Source organism: Pelophylax lessonae (genome assembly GCF_965119305.1).
Source record: "Pelophylax lessonae genome assembly, chromosome: 6".
Lineage (NCBI taxonomy): Eukaryota > Metazoa > Chordata > Amphibia > Anura > Ranidae > Pelophylax > Pelophylax lessonae.
The window spans coordinates 306,596,991-306,622,279 of NC_138773.1; the positions used below are offsets into that span (position 1 = coordinate 306,596,991).

The following is a 25,289-nucleotide window of genomic DNA, read 5'->3' on the forward strand; positions in this document are numbered from 1 at the left end:
GGACTTCATAACATTGAAGTCTATGGCGGTCGCCTCCGGGTCGCCCCAAAGAAGCTCCGGACCCTTTTTCCAAGTCGGAGCGACTTGTGTCGCTCCTATTAGAACGGGTCCGCAGCTTCCCTATGGAAGGCGACCTACGGCGACCTGTGAGGCGACCAGGTCGCCTCACAGGTTGCCTTAGTGTGAACGGGGACTTAAAGAGGTTGTAAACTCGCATTTTTTTATTTTCACCCTGCAAGAGAAAGACATAATGAGCTAGTATGCGTCGCATACTAGCTTATTATGCAATACTTACCTTAGAAAGGGGCCCCCGCCGTGCCGCTCACTCACCTCTATGACGGGCGACATGTCCAGTCGCCCATCTTCCGGGATCGCGGCATCCGGCCATCTGATTGGCCGGAGCCGCAGGTGACGTCACTCCCACGCACGCGCGCGAGAGCCGATAGTCACGGCACGGGACTCTGAAGGAACGGCATGAGCGGCCGTTCCTTCAGAGCGCATGCGCCAGTGACGTCACTGGCTGCATGTAAGGTAAATATCTCCTAAACGGTGCATGTTTAGGAGATATTTACAGTACCTATAGCTAAGCCTTATCATAGGCTTACCTATAGGTAAAAGTGTCAGAGGAGGGTTTACTTCCTCTTTAAGCTGTAGCCAAAGCCAAAATGTTTTAGTAGGGAAGGGTTAGGAACCCTATGTGTCCCCACTGGGGAAATTCATCCTTTCTATTTGTCCCAGTGACCATTATCATCAGGAATGAAAGTGATGGAATATCCAAGATTTGAGTTATGACCAGAATAGAAATAGAGGTGAAATCTGTCACTGTACTTGTTGCTGAGAAATCTGTCTATGAAACTATTTCCTTCAGAATCCCCCTCATTTCCTGTTTTGTCTTCAGGAGAGGGAGTAAAGAGAAATCTCCCAAAGCTAGATTAAATTCTGTGGAGGCCCCTAGGCATCTTAAACCATGCGGGCCCCCCTTTGCAGGTTTCTGGAGGTTTCTCGTGTGCGCCCTCTAGTGGGATAGTATTAAACTAAGTAGTGTGCACATCAGCCGCTGGATGGAGATGGACCATCACTACTGTACATTACCCAGACATAGTAGGTTGGGGTTGAATAAAGACTACAGTCCATCTAGTTCAACCTGTGTGTCAGTGTTGATAATAATTTCCCATATCCCTGTATATTGTGTTCTTTAAGATGCACGTCCAAGTGTCTTTTAAAATATTAATATTCCCTACTTGCACCACCAATTGTGTAAGAGAGTTCCACATTCTTACCGCCCTGACAGTGAAAAACCCCCTATGCAGCTTAAAATTAAACCGCTTCTCCTAAAATCTTATTGTGTGGCCCCCGTGTCCTCTTACACCCCCTGAGAATGAATAGCTTTTTTCCTATGCTTGGATCGCCATGGAGGTATTTGTAAATCGCTGTTATGCCCCCTCTCAAGCATCTTTTCTCCAGCAAGAATAAATTTAGTTCTTGTAGTGGCTCCTCATATTTGAGGTCCTTCAGTCCCCTTATTAATTTAGTTGCCCTTCTTTGGACTCTCTCCAGCTCCAGTACATCCCTTCTGAGGACTGGTGACCAGAACTAGACGGTATACTCCAGATGTGGCCGGACCAGAGTTTTATAAAGTGGCAGGTTGCAGCAAACTTGTTCACAAACTGAGCTGAAAGAAGATGAGCTTTTAGGAGACAAACCGTAATGTGATCCCGATGTATCTGGTTTATGGACTTTAAGCTGTTATTGGGAACATTACATTAGTAAAGTATTTTCTCTATCAAGTCTTTAATATAAAGTTTTTTTTTTTAGTTGATTCTTTTTTTTTCTTTTTCTATCTTTTGTAAATAATTTAAGAAAGCTTAATTGTAATTTTTTTTCAAGATAAAATCAATATTATTTTGATCTGGTGTATTGCCCTTTGGGGATGTTTTAGATCCACTTTCGGATGGTGACAGCTATCTGAGTGGGGATAGGAATTGCCAGATGTTGGCTTATATTGCGTTTTGGATATAATCCTAATACCTAGATGACCTAACTCCAGATCTAGAAATATCAAGGTGTCCTGGTTCCACACATGGGTGAAGGTCAAACCCATGTCAAAGTTGTTACAGTGCCGTCCCATAGTGCACATTCTGCTTTTTCATTTTTTTTATCCTACCTAAACACACTGACAGTAAATTAAAAAAAGCTTTTTCTTAGATTAAAAAAAAAAAAATCTAAATCTGTGACCTTTGACTCCTGACCTTGATCCTGACAGTAACCCCGGTCATGTCCTAAACTATTTTATTTTTATTCATTATTATTTTTTTAATGCAAGTTTATTTTTGTATTTTTTTTTTTACTGAGGAAAAGATGCAATGTATCTTTTTCTCCATTCAGAAGGAGAAACAGAGGACAGGGCAGGCTTTACTGATTGATCACTGTGATATCCAATCACAGGCTATCACAGTGATCACATGATTGAGAGCATGTTTTTCTGGCTCCTGATCATGAGTATGAAACGCTGAGCTGTTGGTGACAGCTCCGTCTCTGTGGTGGGAGTGCATTATGGGGTATGCTTTCAGCACAACCGCTGGGGTCTGTTTTTCAGGTAAATCAAATCGGACCCTCTATTCACCTCTATAGAGCGGCAGATGTAAATTAACTTGTATCTGCTTACACCTGCCTATCTCCAATCCGATCCACTTAAAAAAACAGAAGGGGATCCACCCCCTTCTGTTTGGGCAGATCAGATCGGAGGGCCCATAGAGTAGATCAGGCTGTGTCCGCGTCTGCTCTGCATACGCTGGGTGAACACGGACCTGTCATCTGCCCACTCCACACATTGTGGCCTGCAATCGGTTACCAAGTTGCTAAAGTGGCCCTCGCTCCTCAAAAGTTTGGGCACCCCTGCTGTAGGGGCATGATTTCCGGATAGAGAGGTGCACTGTACAGCCTTCACCACGGTGTGTGGCGGAGGAAGGAGTCCCAGGTGGAGAGGTATGCTATACTGTAGCACATCAGGAGACCCGCGGGTAAATCATCCATGATCTCCCATGAAGTTGATAAAAGTGTTAAGACCGCCGCCACTATCCCGGCTGGCCTTAATCATCACTGTGGTTGGCAGGTCTCACTATCCTTCCCTAGCTCCTCCACGCTGAGAGCATGGCATCAATACTAGGCTTTATTACTACGTAAATTGGCACCAATATTAGGAGCTATTACTGCGTAAACTGGCACCAATACTAGGGGTTATTACTGAGTAAACTGGCACCAGTTCTAGGAGCTATTACTGCATAAACTGGCACCAATACTAGGAGTTATTATTGCGTAAACTGGCATCAATACTAGGGGTTATTACTGCGTAAACTGGCATCAATACTAGGGGTTATTACTGCGTAAACTGGCACCAATACTAGGGGTTATTACTGCGTAAACTGGCACCAATACTAGGCTTTATTACTGCGTAAACTGACACCAATACTAGGCTTTATTATTGCGTAAACTGGTAATAATACTAGGCTATATTACTGCGTAGACTGGCATCAATACTAGGCTTTATTACTACATAAACTGCCACCAATACTAGGGGCTATTACTGCGTAAACTGGCACCAATACTAGGGGCTTTTACTGCGTAAACTGGAACCAATTCTAGTGGCTATTACTGCATAACCTGGCACCAATACTAGGGGTTATTATTGCATAAACTGGCACCAATACTAGGTGTTATTACTGTGTAAACTGGCACCAATACTAGGGGTTATTACTGCGTAAATTGGCACCAATACTAGGCTTTATTAATGCATGAACTAGCATCAATACAAGGCTTTATTACTGCATGAACTGGCATTAATACTAGGCTTTATTACTGCATAAACTGACACCAATACTAGAGGTTATCACTGTGTAAACTGTCACCAATTCTAGGGGCTTTTACTGCATAAACTGGCACCAATACTAGGGGTTATTACTGCGTAAACTGGCACCAATACTAGGCTTTATTATCTGCATATACTGGCATAAATACTAGGCTTTATTACTGCGTAAACTGGCACCAATACTAGGGACTATTACTGAGTAAACTGGCACCAATACTAGGGGCTATTACTGCATAAACTGGCACCTATACTAGGGGCTATTACTGCGTAAACTGGCACCAATACTAAGGGTTACTACTACATAAACTGGCACCAATACTAGGGGCTATTGCTGCATAAACTGTTTGCTGAAATTGCTTTAAAATATAAAGAACAGATTTTAAGAGTTTTCCTCTTTCTCAGGTATAAAGCAATACCTGAGGAAAAAATGAAAACTCTTGAAAGCTTGTCTTTTAAGTGTTACGTTAGTACAATAAAAAGTTGTCATTGCATACTGCATTACTCTCGTATTAACTTTTTATATATACACTTATTTCGTTTTTTTCAGTGGTATGATATAGTGGTGAAAAATATGCGTACCCCCCCCAGTTTTGACTGTGGTATCCTATGTGTCCCCCCCCCCCCTATATATTGTTCCTAGAGTCGCCACTGGACATCGAATGCAGAACCGTTTTACTTTCTGACTGTAGAACAGTTGGGAAGTGCTTTACCTGTATGGACAGTATGACCGGAGAATACCCCTCGGTGTCCTGAGGCTGATCCGGGTTGAAGTTGGTGTCTACACTTCTCATGAAGGGGGGTTTCAGGACATAACCGCAGCGGGCATTCTGCAGGAAAAGTCCATCGTTCAGATCCATCTCCACCCCAGCTGTCTGGAAATTCAGTGCCACTGAGGAGTCAAAGGACAGCTGTTACTGCCATTTCCTTTAGCTTTGGCTGCAACCAGCCTTTTTCAAATTAATTGGGTGTTTGAACATAAGTAGTGCAGACACGCTTAGGGAGGACTGAAAAGGCAATAAAAGTACATTAAAAATACACTTAGAGTGTTACTGCACACTCATTATTGTACAGTATATCACACATTCACAGCAAAGCAGCCCATTCAATTTTAATGGACTGCAAACACTGCAAAAAAATAAAAATAAAAACGTGCCTACACCATTTTTGCAATGCAAAACATTTGCGTCCTGGCGCGCTGGTTTCCCACAATGCAAACATTAATGTATAGAGATGTTCACAGTGAAAAAAAATTGTTTCGTTTTGGATTATTTCCTTAGGTTAATCATCTGGTTTCATCATATTCGTTATGCTAGAATGATTTGTTTTCAGAATTCATTTTGTATATTCTGATTAATTTCGTATTTTCCTTGTTCCTAATCGATTCGTATTTTCTGAAGTTATTTTAGGAAGATTGGCTCTATTCATTTTAATGTTAATTCCTTATTTTGGGAGATTATTTATGCACTCTGAGTCATCCCTGCTAGTCCAACCCAGAAAGATAAATGGAATTAAAGTAACGAGTGAAACAAAATTAAAGCAATTGTAAAGTCTCATTTTTTTTTTCTATAAAAATAACAAACATGTTATATTTACCTCCTCTGTGCAGTTGGTTTTGCACAGAGCTGCCCAGATCCTCCTCTTCTCGTGATCCTGGCCCCTCCCTCCTGTTTAGTGCCCCCACAGCAAGCAGCTTGCTATGAGGGCACAGCTCCCGGTGTCCATTCATATATGGAGACCCGACCCGCAGGGCCGGATTAAGAGCATCATGGGCTTGGTGCTGAGGATTTTGAAGGGCCTTAAGGGCCGTGCCTTGGCATGCACCCAGAGGAGGAAGGGTGCAGCCATGCATGCCTAATTCAACATGGGATGCTGTCTCTGAAGCCCATAAACACATCCATGCATCGGCAACTGTCCCTCCTTGTCCGGCCTTCGTGCTGTGTGGGGAGGTTCTGAGGGAGCTGCCTGGGGAAGCGAGCATAGAAGCCAGACTTCTGTGTTTACAAGTGACAGAAGAGCGGTAACAGTGAATATGGCCAACCCGGGGCCTATATTTAAGTAGGGGCCTGGAGCTGCAGCTCCAATAGCCCCTATGTTAATCTGGCCCTGCCGATCCGGCCCCTCCCCCTCTCTCTCCTGATTGGCTAGCTGACTTTGACAGCAGCGGCACTGCTGAGAGACTCATGGACATCACTGGACAGAGAGGGACCTCAGGTAAGTGTTAGGGGGGCCAAGGGGGGGCTGCGGCACACAGAAGGCTTTTTATCCTAATGCATAGAATGAATAAAAACCTTCTGACTTTGCAACTCCTTTAATTTCTGATTCATTCATTATGTTATGATTCTGATGGATCTACCTCCATCCAACCCAAATACAGTAAGTAGGAATCATTTTATTTTACTACTATACCCTAACTATTTATTGTATGTACAGTGCTTTTTATGGGTAAATGTCATACCCCTTGACATTTTCCACATTTTGTCATGTTAAAAACAAAAAAGGTAAGGGGGGGTGAATACAAAATGCACGCCACACTTTTCACATATTTTTTTTTGTAAAAAGTTTTGAAAACCATTTATCATTTTCCTTCCACTTCACAATTATGTGCCACTTTGTGTTGGTATATCACATAAAATCCCAATAAAATACATTTACATTTTTGGTTATAACGCAGTGGCGTAGCGTGGGGGGTGCAGGGGGGGCCGGCCGCACCGGGCGCAATATTTAGGGGGGCGCAATCCCACGCCCGTGTGTCACTCCTGCCTGTTCTCTTAATTTTATTACAGTGTCCCCAGACAGCCATGTTCCGCTGCGCCCTGTTATTGGGCGAATAGGGTCACAAGCAGCAGGGGGGGGGGGGCTGGCCTGTCTGTGATCAGGTGGCAGATGCACACGGGAGTCCCGCCTTGGCACCTCCAGCATCTTCTCCTTCTCCTCTCCTCTCCTCCGGGTGGCACATCATGTGGCGCGCATGGGAGCCCCGCCTCCGGACTGTGAACTTCCACCACACAATCTTCTCCTTCTCCTCTGCTGGATCTCAGGTACGTCCTTTTACAGTCTAGCAGAGTGTCAGAGCCAGAGGCAGCAGCCAGAAATATAGACAGAGTGAGTTAGGACAGAGCAGTTAGGGTCACGCTGTGTAGTGATCAGTATAGGAATACTGTAGGTAGGACAGTGTAGTGTAGTTGTCAGTGTACTGGACAGTGTAGTGGATAGTGTAGTATAGTGTATTGGGTAGTGTAGTGGGTAGTATAATGTAGTGGTCAGTGTAGTGCAGTGCAGTGGACAGTATAGTGCAGTGGACAGTGTAGTGTAGTGGGTAGTGTAGTGTAGTGTAGTGTAGTGGGTAGTGTAGTGTAGAGGACAGTATAGTGTAGTGGGTAGTGTAGTGGACAGGATAGTGCAGTGGGTAGTGTAGTGGACAGGATAGTGTAGTGGGTAGTGTAGTGTAGTGCAGTGGAGAGTGTAGTGCAGTGGGTAGTGTAGTGTAGTGGACAGTATAGTGTAGTGTAGTGCAGTGCAGTGGACAGTGTAGTGCAGTGGGTAGTGTAGTGGACAGTGTAGTGTAGTGTAGTGGGTAGTGTAGTTTAGAGGACAGTATAGTGCAGTGGGTAGTGTAGTGTAGTGTAGTGTAGTGTAGTGCAGTGGAGAGTGTAGTGCAGTGGGTAGTGTAGTGTAGTGGACAGTATAGTGTAGTGGGTAGTGTAGTGTAGTGGGTAGTGTAGTGTAGTGGACAGTATAGTGTAGTGTAGTGCAGTGCAGTGGACAATGTAGTGCAGTGGGTAGTGTAGTGTAGTGGGTAGTGTAGTGTAGTGGGTAGTGTAGTGGACAGTGTAGTGTAATGGGTAGTGTAGTTTAGAGGACAGTATAGTGCAGTGGGTAGTGTAGTGGACAGGATAGTGTAGTGGGTAGTGTAGTGGGTAGTGTAGTGTAGTGGACAGTGTAGTGTAGTGGACAGTATAGTGTAGTGGGTAGTGTAGTGTAGTGGGTAGTGTAGTGTAGTGCAGTGGAGAGTGTAGTGCAGTGGAGAGTGTAGTGCAGTGGGTAGTGTAGTGTAGTGGGTAGTGTAGTGTAGTGGACAGTATAGTGTAGTGGGTAGTGTAGTGTAGTGGACAGTATAGTGTAGTGGGTAGTGTAGTGTAGTGGGTAGTGTAGTGTAGTGCAGTGGAGAGTGTAGTGCAGTGGGTAGTGTAGTGTAGAGGACAGTATAGTGCAGTGGGTAGTGTAGTGGACAGGATAGTGTAGTGGGTAGTGTAGTGTAGTGGACAGTGTAGTGTAGTGGACAGTGTAGTGGGTAGTGTAGTGTAGTGGGTAGTGTAGTGGTCAGTGTAGTGTAGTGGACAGTGTAGTGGACAGTGTAGTGCAGTGGGTAGTGTAGTGTAGTGCAGTGGACAGTATAGTGTAGTGGGTAGTGTAATGGACAGTATAGTGCAGTGGGTAGTGTAGTGTAGTGGGTAGTGTAGTGTAGTGCAGTGCAGTAGACAGTATAGTGCAGTGGGTAGTGTAGTGTAGTGGGTAGTGTAGTGTAGTGCAGTGGACAGTATAGTGTAGTGGGTAGTGTAGTGTAATGGACAGTATAGTGCAGTGGGTAGTGTAGTGGACAGTGTAGTGTAGTGGGTAGTGTAGTGTAGTGGACAGTATAGTGCAGTGGGTAGTGTAGTGGACAGTGTAGTGTAGTGGGTAGAGTAGTGTAGTGGACAGTGTAGTGTAGTGTAGTGGACAGTGTAGTGGGTAGTGTAGTGGACAGGGTAGTGTAGTGTAGTGGACAGTGAAGTGTACTGGGTAGTGTAGTGTAGTGGACAGTATAGTGCAGTGGACAGTGTAGTGTAGTGGGTAGTGTAGAGAAGTGGACAGTATAGTGCAGTGGGTAGTATAGTGGACAGTATAGTGTAGTGGACAGTATAGTGCAGTGGGTAGTATAGTGGACAGTATAGTGTAGTGTAGTGGACAGTATAGTGTAGTGGGTAGTGTAGTGGACAGTGTAGTGTAGTGGGTAGTGTAGTGTAGTGGTCAGTTTAGTGTAGTGGACAGTATAGTGTAGTGGTCAGTGTAGTGTAGTGGACAGTATAGTGTAGTGGACAGTGTTATGTAGTGGGCAGTGTAGTGTAGTGTAGTGGGCAGTGTAGTGTAGTGGGCAGTGTAGTGTAGTGGTCAGTGTAGTGTAGTGGACAGTATAGTGTAGTGGACAGTGTTATGTAGTGGGCAGTGCAGTGTAGTGTAGTGGGCAGTGTAGTGTAGTGGGCAGTGTAGTGTAGTGGACAGTGTAGTGGTCAGTGTAGTGTACTACTACACTGACCACTACACTACACTACACTGACCACTACACTGTCCACTACACTACACTGACCATTACACTACACTGACCACTGCACTACACTGACCACTACACTACACTGACCAGCCTGGACAGTGTAGTGTAGTGGACAGGTAGGTCAGTTTAGTGGTCAGTTTAGGTATCAGGTAGGTTCCTGTTGTGGTCAGTTTAGGAATCAGGTAGGTCAGTGCAGTGGTCAGTGTAGTGGACAGTGTAGAAATCAGGTAGGTCAGTCAGTGTAGAGGTCAGTCCAGTTGCCAGTATAGGAATCCGGTAGGTTAGTGAAGTGGACAGGTAGGTCAGTGTAGGAATCAGGTAGGTTAGTGTAGTGGTCAGTGTAGGAATCAGGCTGGTCAGTACTATTGTAGGAAGAGACTCAGGGAGTACTAAAAGTCCGCAGGGTAGGGGGCGCAAATTGCTTGCCTTGCCCCGGGCGCTGACAACCCACGCTACGCCACTGTTATAACGTGACAAAATGTGGAAAATTTCAAGAGGAATGAATACATTTTCAATGTAGTATAGTAGTAGTAGTGAAAAAAAATGATTCCTACTTACTGTATTAGGGTTGGATGGAGGTAGATCCATCAGAATCATAACATAATGAATGAATCCAAAATTAAAGGAGTTGTAAAGTCAGAAGGTTTTTATTCTTAATGCATTGTATGCATTAAGATAAAAAGCTTTCTGTGTGCAGCAGCCCCCCTTACACCCCCTGGTTGTAACATGACAAAATGTGGAAAATTTCAAGAGGAATGAATACTTTTTCAAGGCACTGTATGTGCATGTTTGATAATTCACACTACGCTCACTAGAATAAAAACAAATGGATCCAAATCATTTCGGATCATTCTTTATGTCCTTATGTTATTTCAGATGCTTCAAACATTAAGAAAAGGCCCAAACTATCACATCGTGTCATCTGAATTAAACAAATGTATTTGTTGTTTTCATTATAATTTATTTTGGATTTGGATTTGTTGAAATCCGTTACTATTGTGCTAACGAAAATTTCACCTGAATTTCAATTCATAACAAAACGAATCGCATAAGTAAGTATAATATTGTTAACCAGGTGAAAATGAAGGAAAAAAGCCAAAAAAAGAAAACAAATGCAGCCACCTTATCAGCTGCAATTTATTACTGTATTTTCTGGCGTATAAGACTACTTTTGAACCTCAAAAAAATTGCCCAAAAATGGGGGGTCGTCTTATACGCCGAGTATAATATCTCCAAGGTAACCTAAGTATAAGTATTACGGGTAGATGAAAATTAGGGGGGTCGTCTTATACGCCCAGTCGTCTTATACACCGGAAAATACGGTACATTTTTTTTCCTTGGGTTAAATAGTCTTAACCTCCCTAGCGGTATTCCAGAGTGTTGCTCGGGGTTAATATTCAGTGCCAAAAGTGGTAACCCCGTGCCACACTCGGGATTACCCCAGAATGAAACTCACCTTCCCCTGCGATCCCCCGCCGTCCTCCTCCCCAGCCTTATTCAAGCCATCCTCCCGCTGTCCTCCCGCTGTGTGTTCGGCCGATGCCGGCACTTACTTCCCTGCGAGTGCCACGTCTCATGGGGGTGGAACCGGCGGGAGTTGGAAAATAAAATGACATGATACAGTGTAATCTGTTAGGATTACAATTTTGTATCATGCCATTTCACCTAGAGGCTTTTCCAGTGCCCTGCCTGTACTTTTTGCTGTACTTTGTGCCTGGAAAATTGATTACGTCTATGGAGTCCAAAAAGCGTTCTTTTAGCTCAAAAACGCTTTTGGACGAACTGGAAAACAGCGACAATGATTTGGTAATATTTAAAGAACTGAGTGATAGCGATTCGTAGGAAAATTCGTCACCAGGTACTAAAAGTGACAACAGCGATGATTCTGCGACTAAGCTCAGTGATGTGCGGACTTGGTGCTCTATTGACCGCGGTACGGATCAGGCAGCGCCCCCAAGATTCCCATTTACTGGAGCACCTGGTATGAAAGTTGACGTTGACCTTGACCACCCCTTGGCAAACCTACAATTATTTCTGATCGATGAGGTTATTGAAAAAATAGTTACCGAGACAAACCGGTACAAAGAGCAACAATGCCGCTACGCATCGGAAGTTTGCAAGAAGCAGAAAGTGGGAACCAGTGACCAAAGATGACATTTGGAAATTTCTGGGCCTAATAATTCTTCAGGAAGTGGTGGGGAAACCCCTGCAGAAGTGGTACTGGACAACCAATACATTACTTGCCACTCCATTCTTTGGCACGGTACAGATTCTCCCTCATAATGAAATATCTCCACTTCAAAAACAATGAAGAATTTGATGAAATGTATTATTATTATTATATTATAATTTATGATTTCGTGTTTCAAACTTTATAATACCCGGGATGTCTACTAGACTCTTGTTTGGACAGATTTAAGTGAGTTATTCATAATAATTACAGGCCTAAAATATAAAACACATTTCCATGCAAAACAATGTACCACTTTTAGCACAAAAATTTTGACATAATCAGACGGCTAGGGAGGTTAAAGTTCTTATCTCCTGATGGAATATGAATCTTACCCATTTGGCACCCAACATTCCACATTTCCTGCGGGTTGTAGTTTGAAGAGTCTGTCCTGAGCCCAGTGGGGTAAATCCGTGTGAGCTGCCAGGCGTTATGTCGGACAAATTCATTACCTAATGCAATCAAAAAAGACAGAGCTGTATTAGACTACACTCTAGGCAAGGCCAAGGATAAAACTACTAAACTAAAAGATAACAAACAATTATAACTACCATATATACTCGAGTATAAGCCGAGTTTTTCAGCATGTTTTTTCATGCTAAAAAAGCCCCCTTCGGCTTATTCTCGAGTCACTGTCTTTTTAAAAATGGCTCGGCCCGGCGCCGAAGTGTCACCGCGCATGCGCCGCATGCCCGGGAATAGCCAAATGTGTGCGGGCTTTCCCGAGCATCGGCGGCGCATTCACAGTGACGTATTGGCGCCGGGGGACGCGATTTTTAAATCAAAGGCGCCTCACCGACAGGTAAGTGAGACTCCTCCGCAGCCCCTGCATTTCCTCATGCAGTGCTGCGGGCATGGTACAGGACATACTCCTGTACCATGCCCGCAGCACTGCATCTCCTGTGCCATGCCTGTACATACTGTGCCATGCCTGTACATACTGTGCCATGCCTATACCATCCCCTGTGCCATTCCTATACCATCTCCTGTGCCATTCCTATACCATCTCCTGTACCATGACCTGTGCCATGCCTGTACATACTGTGCCATGCCTGTACATACTGTGCCATGCCTATACCATCCCCTGTGCCATTCCTATACCATCTCCTGTACCATGACCTGTGCCATGCCTGTACCATGACCTGTGCCATGCCTATACCATCACCTGTGCCATGCCTATACCATCATCTGTGCCATGCCTGTAACATGACCTGTGCCATGCATGTACCATCACCTGTGCCATGACCTGTGCAATGCCCTTACCATGACCTGTGCCATGCCTATACCATGACCTGCGCCATCTCCTGTACCATGCCCGCAGCCCCTGTTTTGTGTCTCGTGGTGGTCCAGTAGTTGCTGCATTTCCCATCCTAGGCTTATGCTCGAGTCAATAAGTTTTCCCACTTTTTTGTGGTAAAATTAGGGGCCTCAGCTTATATTCGGGTCGACTTATACTCGAGTATATACGGTATATAAAAATAATAACAATAAGTATACAGGTATTTAAAGTGTATATCCATCAAATAACTTTTTTTTTAGTTTTGGATAGAGCTGGGAACAGTTGGGAGAGCCCCGGTCAGGTTTTAATTGCTGAATAGGAAGGTTGCTTGATTACACTCTTAGCATGCACATCTAAAGGGATGTGTTCTTTCATATAATGCTTGGTAAACAGCAATACAGGGAATGATGCCAACATTAAACACCCAAAGAGCAAAATAGGAAGGTTGCTTGATTACACTCTTAGCATGCACATCTAAAGGGATGTGTTCTTTCATATAATGCTGAATAGGAAGGTTGCTTGATTACACTCTTAGCATGCACATCTAAAGGGATGTGTTCTTTCATATAATGCTTGGTAAACAGCAATACAGGGAATGATGCCAACATTAAACACCCAAAGAGCAAAAGTGTTTTTAATGGCAGAGAAAGCTTATAGCAGTGAGAGGCAGGCCAATGACAATACATATCAGGAGGAGAAGGATTTGATTGATGATTGAATCCCTTCCGTCAGGAAATGAAGGCAGGCTCAAGACAGCTTCTGCAGCTTCTAAGAGTTACGTTACAAGTTTTCAAGGAATTGAGAGTAATCAATTTCTGGAGACGACTTGCTATAGGTTTAGAAAAAAAAGGTAAGGCTGGAGTTCAGCTTTCTGTTCATCTTTCCCACTGAGTCCAAAGCATTTTGCCAAAATGGCAAAATTTAGTCAAAACCATTCCGGCAAATGTCAGATTTGCCCAGTGGCAGGTCAGGCTCTGGATATTCCATGTATTCCATGCGTGTTAGAAAATACATCATCTTGCGTCCATCTGCCTCACCTGGCTCTCGGACGAGTTTCCTGGCCTTGTATTCGGTGAAGGAAGACATTTCATACAGCTTGTAATTGGTTCTCGAGTGTTTGAAGTTCTCAAACTGAACACTCTTACAGTAAATGATGCAGTCAGACAAAGCCTGAGAAAGACGTTCTTTAGACTTCTGTAAAGAGAAAAGTAAAGAATTTATGTAAAAATGTTACCATAATCTTAAACAGTTAATTCACCCAGAATGGATATCCTTGTATTAAGCATATGATGGAAAGTTAAACTCTCTGATGTTTTTTTTTTAATCTCCTAGGAGCTCTATTGGTGAGATCTCGGCAATGAATTCCTAGGTCTGCACACTTGCTGTGCCTATTATAAGGGGTTCCCACCATCCCTGTACTGAGTTCCCAGGTCTGTACACCTGCTGTGCCCATTATGAGAGGTTCCTTCTATCCCTGTGCTCAGTTCCTGGGTCTGTACACCTGCTGTGCCCATTATGAGGGGTTCCCAGCATTCCTGCACTGAGTTCTCAAGGTCTGCACACCTGCTGTGCCCATTATGAGAGGTTCCTTCCATCCCTGTGCTGAGTTCCTGTGTCTGTACACCTGCTGTGCCCATTATGAGGGGTTCCCACCATGCCTGTGCTGAGTTCCTGGGTCTGTACACCTGCTGTGCCCATTATGAGGGATTCCTTCCATCCCTGTGCAGAGTTCCCTGGTCTGTACACCTGCTGCGCCCATTAAGAGAGGCTCCTTCTATCCCTGTGCTCAGTTCCTGGGTCTGTACACCTGCTGTGTCCATAATAAGGGGTTCCCACCATCCCTGTGCTGAGTTCCCACATCTGTACACCTGCTGTGCCCATTATGAGAGGTTCCTGCTATCCTTGTGCTCAGTTCCTGGGTCTGTACACCTGTTGTCCCCATTATCAGGGGTTCCCAGAATTCCTGCACTGAGTTCTCAAGGTCTGCACACCTGCTGTGCCCATTATGAGGGGTTCCCTTCATCCCTGTACTGAGTTCCTGTGTCTGTACACCTTCTGTGCCCATTATGAGGGTTTCCCACCATGCCTGTGCTGAGTTCCCGGGTCTGTACACCTGCTGTGCCCATAATGAGGGGTTAATTTTGTTTATTGGAAATTCTTACAAACAATCAACTTATATACAATAAAACCATAATAAATAACATATTTACAAAATAATTGAATATAACTATACAAAACAAGAACATAATAAATAAACCAAATTGCACACAGCATAAACCCTACGAGAGAGCCAGAATAAGAAACTTCACCATGCATGGAACCTTTAATCAAAAATTATATTTTATGACTGATTTTCAGCTGATAACATTATTGGTTGCCACTTTTAACAGATAATTGAGGCAGCCGTTTCTTAGGCTGACTACTCTCTCCCCCTGGAGAACCAGTGCGCTTCAGTGCACCCTGGGACTCATCATCCATAGAAGACGCTGTACTCAACAAGTCCCATTCATCCTCATCATCTGACAGGACCCCAAACTTATTTGTCAAAGGCAAAACCTCAGGACTGTGGGTAGCTGAACACTTTTTTTTCCTTCTTTTGCCCTTCTTTCTTTTCTCCTCCAACCATTCCACATCCCCCTTGGACAAATTGGAAATAACAGTTTCCCCACTCTCACCCTCCCCTTCACCCCCACTCTCCCTTACCTGATCTACCACCAGGCCAGCCTCTTCACCATTCTCCCCACTCCTCTGCACCCCATGGTCCCTAATAGAAGCCCTGCAAAATCTATCCCTAATAGAAGCCCTGCAATGTCTGGCACTGTACTTGATGCCCCTGCCTCAGCACCTCTTGCCGCCTCTGCAATTTTGGAAGACATAGACACAGAAGGATTGGACACATTCTTAGTAACCGATACCTTACATACAGACTGGGAAGACACTGACACACTGGGAATCGGCACAGACTGGGGCACCACAGACTGAGAAGACACTGACACACTGGGCATTGGCACAGACTGGGGCACCACAGACTGGGAAGACACTGACACACTGGGTATTGGTACAGTCTCGGAGGGAATCGCAGGCACCCTAGCTGCTGAGCTCTGAGCATCCTCCATGTCCAGACGGAAAAACTCTCTCATGAGCTCAGGCTGGTTGTGTACTGCCTCAGGACACTGGCTATAAGGATGCCCAACTGCATTGCACAAGTTGCACCTTATAATATTGCAATCTTTTGCCAAATGCCCTAAATCCTGACACAGAGAGCATTTCATTACTGGACAGGAGGATGCAAAGTGCCCTTTATCCCCACACTTATTGCACAGCTTTGGCTGGCCTGGATAGAATATTGTCAGTCTGTCCCTCCCCAGGAAAGCTGAGGATGGCAGATGCTGGATGACATTATCCATGACTCTTAGTTTTAGCTGCACAGACCATCCCCCCGTCCATATTCCTCGATCATCCATAATTTTGTGTAAGGGGCTCAGGATGTCTCCATATCTCCTCAGCCATACAGATAAATCCCCTTGCGGTATGGACTCATTGCGCACAAGAATCGTCACCATTTTAATAAGTGGCTGACGTGACACAACTTTGGGGATGAGCCCTTTCCAGTCCGGCAGGCTCCTACACACATGTTCATATTTCTCCCAAAATATGTCCAAAGACTCCGGACGGACAAAGGACAAATCGTACTCATAGGAGCCGGTCGGACTGATCAGGGCAAAGATATCTGCAGGTTTAAAGCCCATCTGCAGAATCTTATCAACCACAGCTCTCCTATATGGCGGAATACCTTCGCCTTCCCATCTGAGCTGTACCACATTCCTCCTTTTAAATAATGAGGAAGATAAAACATTTCCATGCTCCTTCCCTGTTTGCACCCCCCTCCCAAATCCTTCAGCAGCACCAGCATAGGTTTTCCTCCTAGAAACATCAGCAATTACAGCATTGTCTTTAGACACAACCACACCTGATGAGAAGGAGCCTGAATCTACCCTTGCAGTCTTTGGAGCAGCAGAGACAAGACCCACCCCCTCCCCCTTCTCTGAGCACTCAGCTGCTTTCCTGGGTTCAATCACAGTTTTGTCTACTGCAGACTCCAAAAAAGTTATAGTACTACTGCTCCCAGCATCTCCTCCACCATGCTCAGGAACAGCCACTGTATTTGGTCCAGGCAAAGTCTCTGCAATGTCCGTGGTGCTCCTCTCTGCAGACTCTTCAACCAGAAACACACAGTTTTTTCCAATTTTCTCACCACTTGCATTTAAAAGTGGAATTTTTTCAGCAGGTGTATCAGGTTGCACTGCATGCTGCACATTGTCTATGGGTGTGGGCTGACAGCCCATAGCACTACAACCCTCAGCAAGCACATTGTCATTAAAGTTCACATCACCACCTTGCACACACACTGTACCTGCTTGCTGTGTTACCTCTGCTGTGTCATGGCTGATGGTGGGATCAAACTCCCTCCTAGTTGTTGCAGGCTTAATGATGAATTTTCCTCTCTCCACAGGTCTCTCTTTCATAGGGCGAGGAACGGTATCCATCTCCTCATCTGAGGAATCTGCAGAAAAATGGAACTTTCTTCCATCCAGAGGGGATTCCAGCTCAGCGACGAACTCCAACATGCCAGTACCCCCCTCAACCTCCTGCTCAGATGTTCTATATTGCTGCTGCAGAGGGAGGGAGACAGAGGCCTCCACCATTGGGGGCTCAGCAGATGTGTGAGGTGTCGAAGAGCTGGGCTCATCCTCTGGGCCCACTTTCTCACTCTCTGCTGACTCTGTCGGTACCTGAATCTCCTCACTGACTGGGTCACTCTCCATGCTGGAAACGGCTCCTCTCCTCATACGGCTGAAACGTTCCTCATTCCTGTATTTCTCCTGAAGTGCTTCACAGCTTTCCTTCAGAGAGCTCACCAACTCTTTCTGCTTCCTCAAAGCTTGCTCCAAGTCCTTCAATTCAGGCCTCAGAGCCGGTCTCTTCTTACTGTACAGTTTGGCACAATACAACTTTTTCTTTTTAAATTCTACTTTCAAAGTTGCCAATTTCTCCTCCTCTTTCTCAATCCGCCTCAGCTTTTCAACAGTCCTCCGTCTAAAGGTAGGCAGGGATTCACCCCTCCTTGGGCCGAGCTCCATGTCTTCCATAGTCTCAGGCCTATCCAGGGGGCCCCCGCCAGGGTCCTCCCCAGGATCCAGCATCCTTCCTGGGGCAGAGAAGCAACTCTAGCCCCTGGTTTCTGGAAGCACACAAGCTAAGGAACCAGCAACCTCACACCTCGCTGTCAGGGAGTGGAATGGCAGTTTCCCACCATCCCTGTGCTGAGTTCCCGGGTCTGTACACCTGCTGTGCCCATTATGAGGGGTTCCCAGAACTTCCCACCATGCCTGTGCTGAGTTCCCGGGTCTGTACACTTGCTGTGCCCATTTTGAGGGGTTCCTTCCATCCCTGTGCTGAGTTCCCAGGTCTGTACACCTGCTGTGCCCAATATGAGAGATTCCTTCCATTCCTGTGCTGAGTTCCCAGGTCTACACACTTACTGTGCCCATTATAAGGGGTTTCCACTATCCCTGTGCTGGGTTCCTGGGTCTATGCATCTGTTGAGCCTATTATGAGGGGTTCCTTCCATCCCTGTGTTGAGTTCCCAGGTCTGCACATCTGTTTTGCTCATTATGAAGGGTTCCTTCCATCCTTGTGTTGAGTTCCTGGGTCTGTACATCTGTAGTGCCCATTATGAGGGGTTCCCAGCATCCCTCCACTGAGTTCCCATGTCTGCACACTTGCTTTGCCTATTATGAGGGGTTCCCTCCATCCCAGTGTTTAGTTCCTAGGTCGTCATACCTGCTGTAGTCATTATGGGAGATTCCCACCATGCCTGTGCTGAGTTCTGGCTCTGCACACCTGATGTGCCCATTGTAAGGGACTCTCACCATCCCTACACCTCTGGTCTGCCACCTGCACCAGTGATTTTGTCTTTTTAGGCAGACATTGGTCTATGTACTATACCCTATACTGTATAGATATAATTGAAATAATTTATTGTTCAGAAATGATGTGTGATAATAACAGGCTATGGTAAGCTTTGAACATGCCTTTTGAGTCCTCCTATCTTCATTTCGGCTGTTCTCCTCCTCTATCCCTCCACTGTCCTCCTCGTCTGATATATCCCCGATATAAGAGTCTTCAGGCTGTTCCTCCAGACACTCCTCCAGACTCCCAATTTTCTTCCCTTTAAGGAGGATTTTACCACACAGCTCCTGGGCAAAGCAAAATGTATATGTTACACAATTTTAGAGTTTTTAGGTTAGGTATACAACATTTCTTAGACAAATATTTAGAATTAGAATACATTTGTTAAATGTGGCGCTATCCCCGTAGAAGCCGCTGGATTTAACTGGTTCATCCCAAAACAGTGGAGAGGCTCACTATTCACACAGACAACAGTCCATGCACTCTGGCTCCAGTAAGGGCAGGGGTCTCCAAACTTTCTAAACAAAGGGCCAGTTTACCGTCCTTCAGACTGTAGGGGGACTGGACTGTGGCCAGTGGGAGTAGAAAATGTCCTGGCATCAGTGGGAGTAATAGTGTCTTATCATTGATGTCATTGGAAAGAATTCCACCCCATCATTGGTGTCAGTGGGATTAAATAATGCCTCATCTTTGGTGTCAGTGGAAAGAATTCTGCCCCATCACTGGTGTCAGTGGGAATAAATAATGCCCCATCTTTGGTGTCAGTGGAAAGAATTCTGCCCCCATCATTGGTTTTAGTGGGACGAATTGTGCCCTATCTTTGGTGTCAGTGGGAAGAATAGTGCCCCATCATTGGTGTCAGTGGGAGGTATAGTGCCTCATCGTTGAAGTCAGTAAAATAAATGGTGCCCCATAATTGGTGTCTATGGAAATAATTCTGCCCCATCATTGGTGTCAGAGGGAATAAATTATGCCCCATCTTTGGTGTCAGTGAGAGTAATAGTGCCTCATCGTTGATGTCAGTGGAAAGAATTCTGCCCCCATCACTGGTGTCAGTGGGAGGAATTGTGCCCTATCTTGTGTGTCAGTGGGAAGAATAGTGCCCCATCGTTGGTGTCAGTGGAAAAAATTCTGACCCATCATAGGTGTCAGTGGGAGGAATAGTGCCTCATCGTTGATGTCAGTGAAAATAATTCTACCCCATCATTGCTGTTAGTAGGAGGAGATGTGCCCTTTCGTGGGTATCAATGGAAGGAATTATGCCCCATTGCTGGTGTCAATGGAAGGAATTGCGCCCCATCATTAGTGAAAATGGAAGGAATTGTGCCCTATTGTTGGTGTTAGTGAGAGGAATTGTGCCCTTTTTATGGTGCCAGTAGGAGGAATAGTGCCCCATTGTTGGTGTCAGTGGGAGAAATAACGCCCCATTGTTGGTGTCAGTTACAGGACTTCTGCCCCAGCGTTGGTGTAGATGGAAGGAATTTTGCCCCATGGTTGGTATCTATGGAAGGAATTGTGTCCCATTGTTGGTATCAATAGAAGAAATTGTGCCCCATTGCTGGTTTTAGTGGGAGGGATTCTGCCCTTTTGATGGTGTCAGTAGGAGTAATAGTGCTCCATTGTTGGTGTCAGCGACAGGAATTATGCCCCATCATTGGGGTAGATGGAAGGAATTGTGCCCCATTGTTGGTATCTATGGAAGGAATTGTGTCCCATTGTTAGTATCAATGGAAGGAATTGTGCCCCATCGCTGGTGTCAGTGGGAGGAATTCTGCCATTCTGATGTTGTCAGTGGAAGGAATTCTGCCCCATTGTTGAAGTAAACGATAGGAATTATGCCCAATTGTTGGTATCAGTGGATGAAATGATGCCCCAAGGGCATGCTAAAGGCAAGCAAAGGGCCACAGATTGGAGACTTCTGGTCTTTTTAAGGTTTATTGTTTGTAAAACATGTACCAGGAGAGGGGTTGTGGTGGTATAGGATACTCCAAAAATGCTGACTTGTAGCATGAGGGCATTCTTGACTTGGCTAAACTTCTCTGTACAGTCTTTCTAGTAAAGGTTAAAATGAATGGCCAGACACCAGTAGCGTAGCGGAACTACTAGGGTCACAAAGGTTGCACTTGCGACTGGGCTCTGGTGTTCCACCAGTGTAGGGGCACCCCAAGACTGCAGAAATGTGGCCTGCTGCAGGACCGTAATAAGAAGTCCCACAATGGGAGTAAAGGGCCCTAGTTGGGGGGCCAGGGGGGCCCTCCATGGTTTCTTGCATTTGGGCCCTGAAGGTTCTAGTTATGCTTGTGTTTATTTCCCACTCCAGCCATCTACAGATTAGATGTCCAATTTGTCTGCTGCAATATCGCAGCCCCGCTTATCGCCGCCATTACTAGTAAAAAATAAAATAATAAATATCCCATAGTTGTAGCTGATATAACTTTAGCGCAAACCAATCAATATGGGTATAAAGCAATCTTGTGACTTCTATCAGTGTCCTGCCAAGCACTGGTTAAAGCTTGTAGGAGGAGTTTTCATTCTCCTCTTACTGTCCTATGAGGCTGCATGACCCCTTACTTTCTTTCTGGAAGTGCTAATTGGCCTTGATCACATGCACCCTCCAAAAAAAAATGTATATATGTATCTAGCAATTCACACCAAACTGAGCATGTGCAGAGTGCCTTCAAGGCTCTGTTCTATCAGCAGATGGATTGGGGACAGTAAATGAAGGGGAGGATCAGAGAAAGCAGGATCAAACAGCCTTTTTACACAATGCAATGAGTATAACAAGCATGCTAAACTGCATATACAGACTGATTTTTGTTGTTGTGGGTTTAGTAACACTTTAAGGATGTATTATTGATTATATTGAGTTGTTTAAATTTTTGTCTTTTATATCTGCCTGGAGTTCATACAAATATATAACACAGATACATTTTAATGCTATCAAATGTTAAAATAATAATAAAAAAAAAATTGTTTGAAAAGTTCCCGTACCTCAGGGGAGGGTAAGAGAGTTGGGATCCGCCCATCCAGAGTGCATGTCACAAGTTGTTCTCCCAGAATGCTCTTCAGGTGTTGTGCCATGGTATCTTGCTGTTCCACACTGCAGTGGTTTTCCAAGGACAGAATGACCGGAAATTTGGATACCTAGGGAAACACAATGCCATAACCCTCTGAGTGCCAGTGTTGCTCCGTCCCGTCCTTTTACATGTGTACGTCTCCAGGTGTTATTTTTCACCACCTGTTCATTAATCGTAGATCACTTTAAAGGGGCCATGTAATATTTATTGGGAGGACAGATTGGCTTTCCTTTGTCTGAGCTGCGGCTCACCTGATAAGCGATGGTGACACTGATGGACACTTTCGTCTGGGGCAAGGGAGCCTGCCACCATTCTCTCGTTATCTCAAATCAGCTGGCACCCATTCAGGCTGCCCATGGCTGAAGCGAGGACGTCTGACATGACTCCTGTAACGTGTGACCTAGCTAGAGTCAGTTACAAGCCAGTCAGTAAAGGGTACCTGTCGGAACCTCTGTTCAGCTTCTTTGTTGTCTAGGAGATATAGGCCATCATTCTCTGTACCGTGTGCCTATCTCTCTGTGTTGGGCCACCTTAGGCAGGTGGACACATTGTACCTCAGCCCCTAAAGGTTTTATGAATCAAACAAAATGTGGAAAATAAAAGGCTGCCAAGTTTTAGTATTGCGCCCTAGGGCTGGGCGATAAAACGATACCGATAGGTATCGCAATAGTCCCGTGCTCGATAGCAATAAGAAAACTTGAACGATAAATCGAAAAGTCCGCTCCGACGGGTTTAAACTTTTAAAAATGGCGCCGCCCGGCGCCAACACGTCATTGCGCACGCGCCGCCGCCGCTCGGGAGAGGCCGAGAATAGCCGAAATTACACGAGCGGTGGCGGCGGGTGCGCAATGACGTATCGGCGCCGGGCGGCGCCATTTTTAAAACGAAGGCGCCTCTGGAACAGGTAAGTGAAACAGCTTCACTACCTGCCGTTATGCAGGGCTGCGGGCACACTACAAGGGATGCAGTGCTGCGGGCATGGTCTACCTGTACCATGCCCACAGCACTGCATCTCCCGTAGTATGCCCACAACCCCGGATCCTCTTGTACCATGCCAGTACCCTGCATTCTCCTGCACCATGCCAGTCACCCTGCATTCTCCTGCACCATGCCAGTCACCCTGCATTCTCCTGCACCATGCCAGTCACCCTGCATTCTCCTGCACCATGCCTGCCACCCTGCATTCTCCTGCACCATGCCAGTCACCCTGCATTCTCCTGCACCATGCCTGCCACCCTGCATTCTCCTGCACCATGCCAGTCACCCTGCATTCTCCTGCACCATGCCTGCCACCCTGCATTCTCCTGCGCCATGCCAGTCACCCTGCATTCTCCTGCACCATGCCAGTCACCCTGCATTCTCCTGCACCATGCCAGTCACCCTGCATTCTCCTGCACCATGCCAGTACCCTGCATTCTCCTGCACCATGCCAGTACCCTGCATTCTCCTGCACCATGCCCGCCGCCCTGCATTCTCACCCTAGGGTCCTTATTTTAAATGGGTAATAAAAAATATCAATATATATCTATATCGACCGATATGAAACACTGATATCGTGATACAGTTTTCAGCCATATCGCCCAGCCCTATTGCGCCCTGCCATGAAAATGTCCAACTATTACACCAATAATGATGAGGAGCAATGGGAATGCCTTCAGTGACCTAGGAAGTCCTTGAACTGGAACCAGTATGCGCAGGGAAACTTCTATATTGTATAATGGTGCAAGGAAAGGAGAGGGAAGCCAACAGTTTCTACCTTACACAATCACAATGTCTAATGCACATATACACATGAAAAAGTCCATATTTTAGTCCATATGTATAAAAAGTCCTTGGCACTGAAGGCTGCTCTGCCACAAGTAAGAAGAAAAACTTGAAGGATACTGTAGAAAAAAGACAGGCGCCACTCTAAGTGCAGTAGGAAGGTTTAATAAAGTATATCAATGCACACCAATATACTCACAATTGAGCAGGTGAGAAAGGCAACATATAACATATAATCTTGTCCGTACGTGAGATGGGTTCGTCCGGGTGTCTCAAGCAGTCTATAGTGCTCTGCTGTAGCCGATGGATGTCGGCACTTCCTGGTGACTAGGACGCAGAGATAGACATCTGGCGGCACTCCCCCGGTCGTGACGTAAAGACGTGATGACGTAGGCGACGCGTTATGGGAGCATGCGCTCCTTCCTCAGGCCTCAATGGCGCCATCTTGGTCGAGGGAAATTTATAGAGGGGATGCCCGTAGACATCCGCTGGGTCCTAAGGACAGATACCACATACCAGGTGCCATAGAGGCCTGAGGAAGAAGCGCATGCTCCGATAACGCATCGCCTACGTCATCACGTCTTTACGTCACGACCGGGGGAGTGCCGCCGGATGTCTATCTCTGCGTCCTAGTCACCAGGAAGTGCCGACCCGGACGAACCCATCTCACGTACGGACAAGATTATATATTATATGTTGCCTATCTCACCTGCTCAATTGTGAGTATATTGGTGTGCATTGATATACTTTATTAAACCTTCCTACTGCACTTAGAGTGGTGCCTGTCTTTTTTCTGCAGGGAAACTTCTGACTCATGTGCTAATTCCAGGTCACATCTTTATTAACGATCCCTGGTCAGGATGGAAACAGGGCAGCTGCCACCATTGATTTCATTCTTAAAGGTGCAGGGTCAGAGGCTGCCATACTGATCTATGCTTTAATATTCAGAGAGAACCGCTGTTCTAGAATAAGCAAGCAGCCAGTGAAATGGTACCACAATTAATATGCACAATGCCTTCCAGGCCAGTGACTCACTAAGCAAGCCCTGTAACATGCAACCTTAAAGTGAACTTCCTTTTAAAGATTTGAAAAAATAAATAACCTTCCACACATCAGAGGCTACAACGTGCCAGATATTACCTTTATTAGCCAGAATATCCTCTCCCTTGCTCCTCTCTGATTTAGTTTCACTCTTGGTATTGGGATCTGACATTAGGATGTTATTTAAAATGGCTCTTTTACTTTAAAGCTCCAGAAAACTTTAAAAGCCTCCCTTGTAGTGTGACTGCACCAGCACTTCAAGAGTTAAAGCGGTTGTAAAGGCTGAAGGATTTGTACCTTATTGTATTCTATGCATGAGGGTAAAAAAAACCTTCTGTGCTGTAGGATCTCCCCGGACCCCCCCTATACTTACCTGAGCCCAATCCAATCCAGCGATGTGCACAAGAGCAGTGGCTCTTGCCGCTCTCTCCCTCCTCACTGGGCAGATTGATAGCAGAGGGAGCCATTGGTTTCCGCTGCTGTCAATCAAACTCTGTGACTAGGGAGTGGGAGGCAGGGCCGAGCCGCCCCGCCTGTTTCTATAGACGCTGACAAGGAGGCCCGGGAGCGAGTCTGCACTAGTGCCCCCATAGAAAGCTTCTTTGTCACTGAATAGGTGGAGCCAGAAACACCAGCGGGGGACCCAAGAAGAGGAGGATCTGGGCTGCTCTGTGCAAAATGACACAGAGCGGGTAAGTATGACATGTTTGTTATTTATATTTTAAAAAAAACAAAGGTTTAATAACACTTTA

The 25,289-nt window shown here is 45.6% G+C and overlaps 1 protein-coding gene across 1 annotated transcript in view; it reads right to left on the reverse strand.

The window, feature by feature from the left end:
• PLCD4 (phospholipase C delta 4) overlaps window positions 1–25,289 on the reverse strand; it is a 148,495-nt gene that overhangs the window by 10,393 nt on the left and 112,813 nt on the right. The window contains exons 10-14 of the mRNA XM_082260122.1: window positions 21,647–21,799; window positions 18,778–18,942; window positions 13,720–13,876; window positions 11,739–11,855; window positions 4,576–4,754 (exon numbers count right to left, since the gene is read on the reverse strand). Coding sequence (XP_082116248.1) covers window positions 4,576–4,754; window positions 11,739–11,855; window positions 13,720–13,876; window positions 18,778–18,942; window positions 21,647–21,799 — 771 coding nt within the window. The remainder of the gene's footprint in view (window positions 1–4,575; window positions 4,755–11,738; window positions 11,856–13,719; window positions 13,877–18,777; window positions 18,943–21,646; window positions 21,800–25,289) is intronic.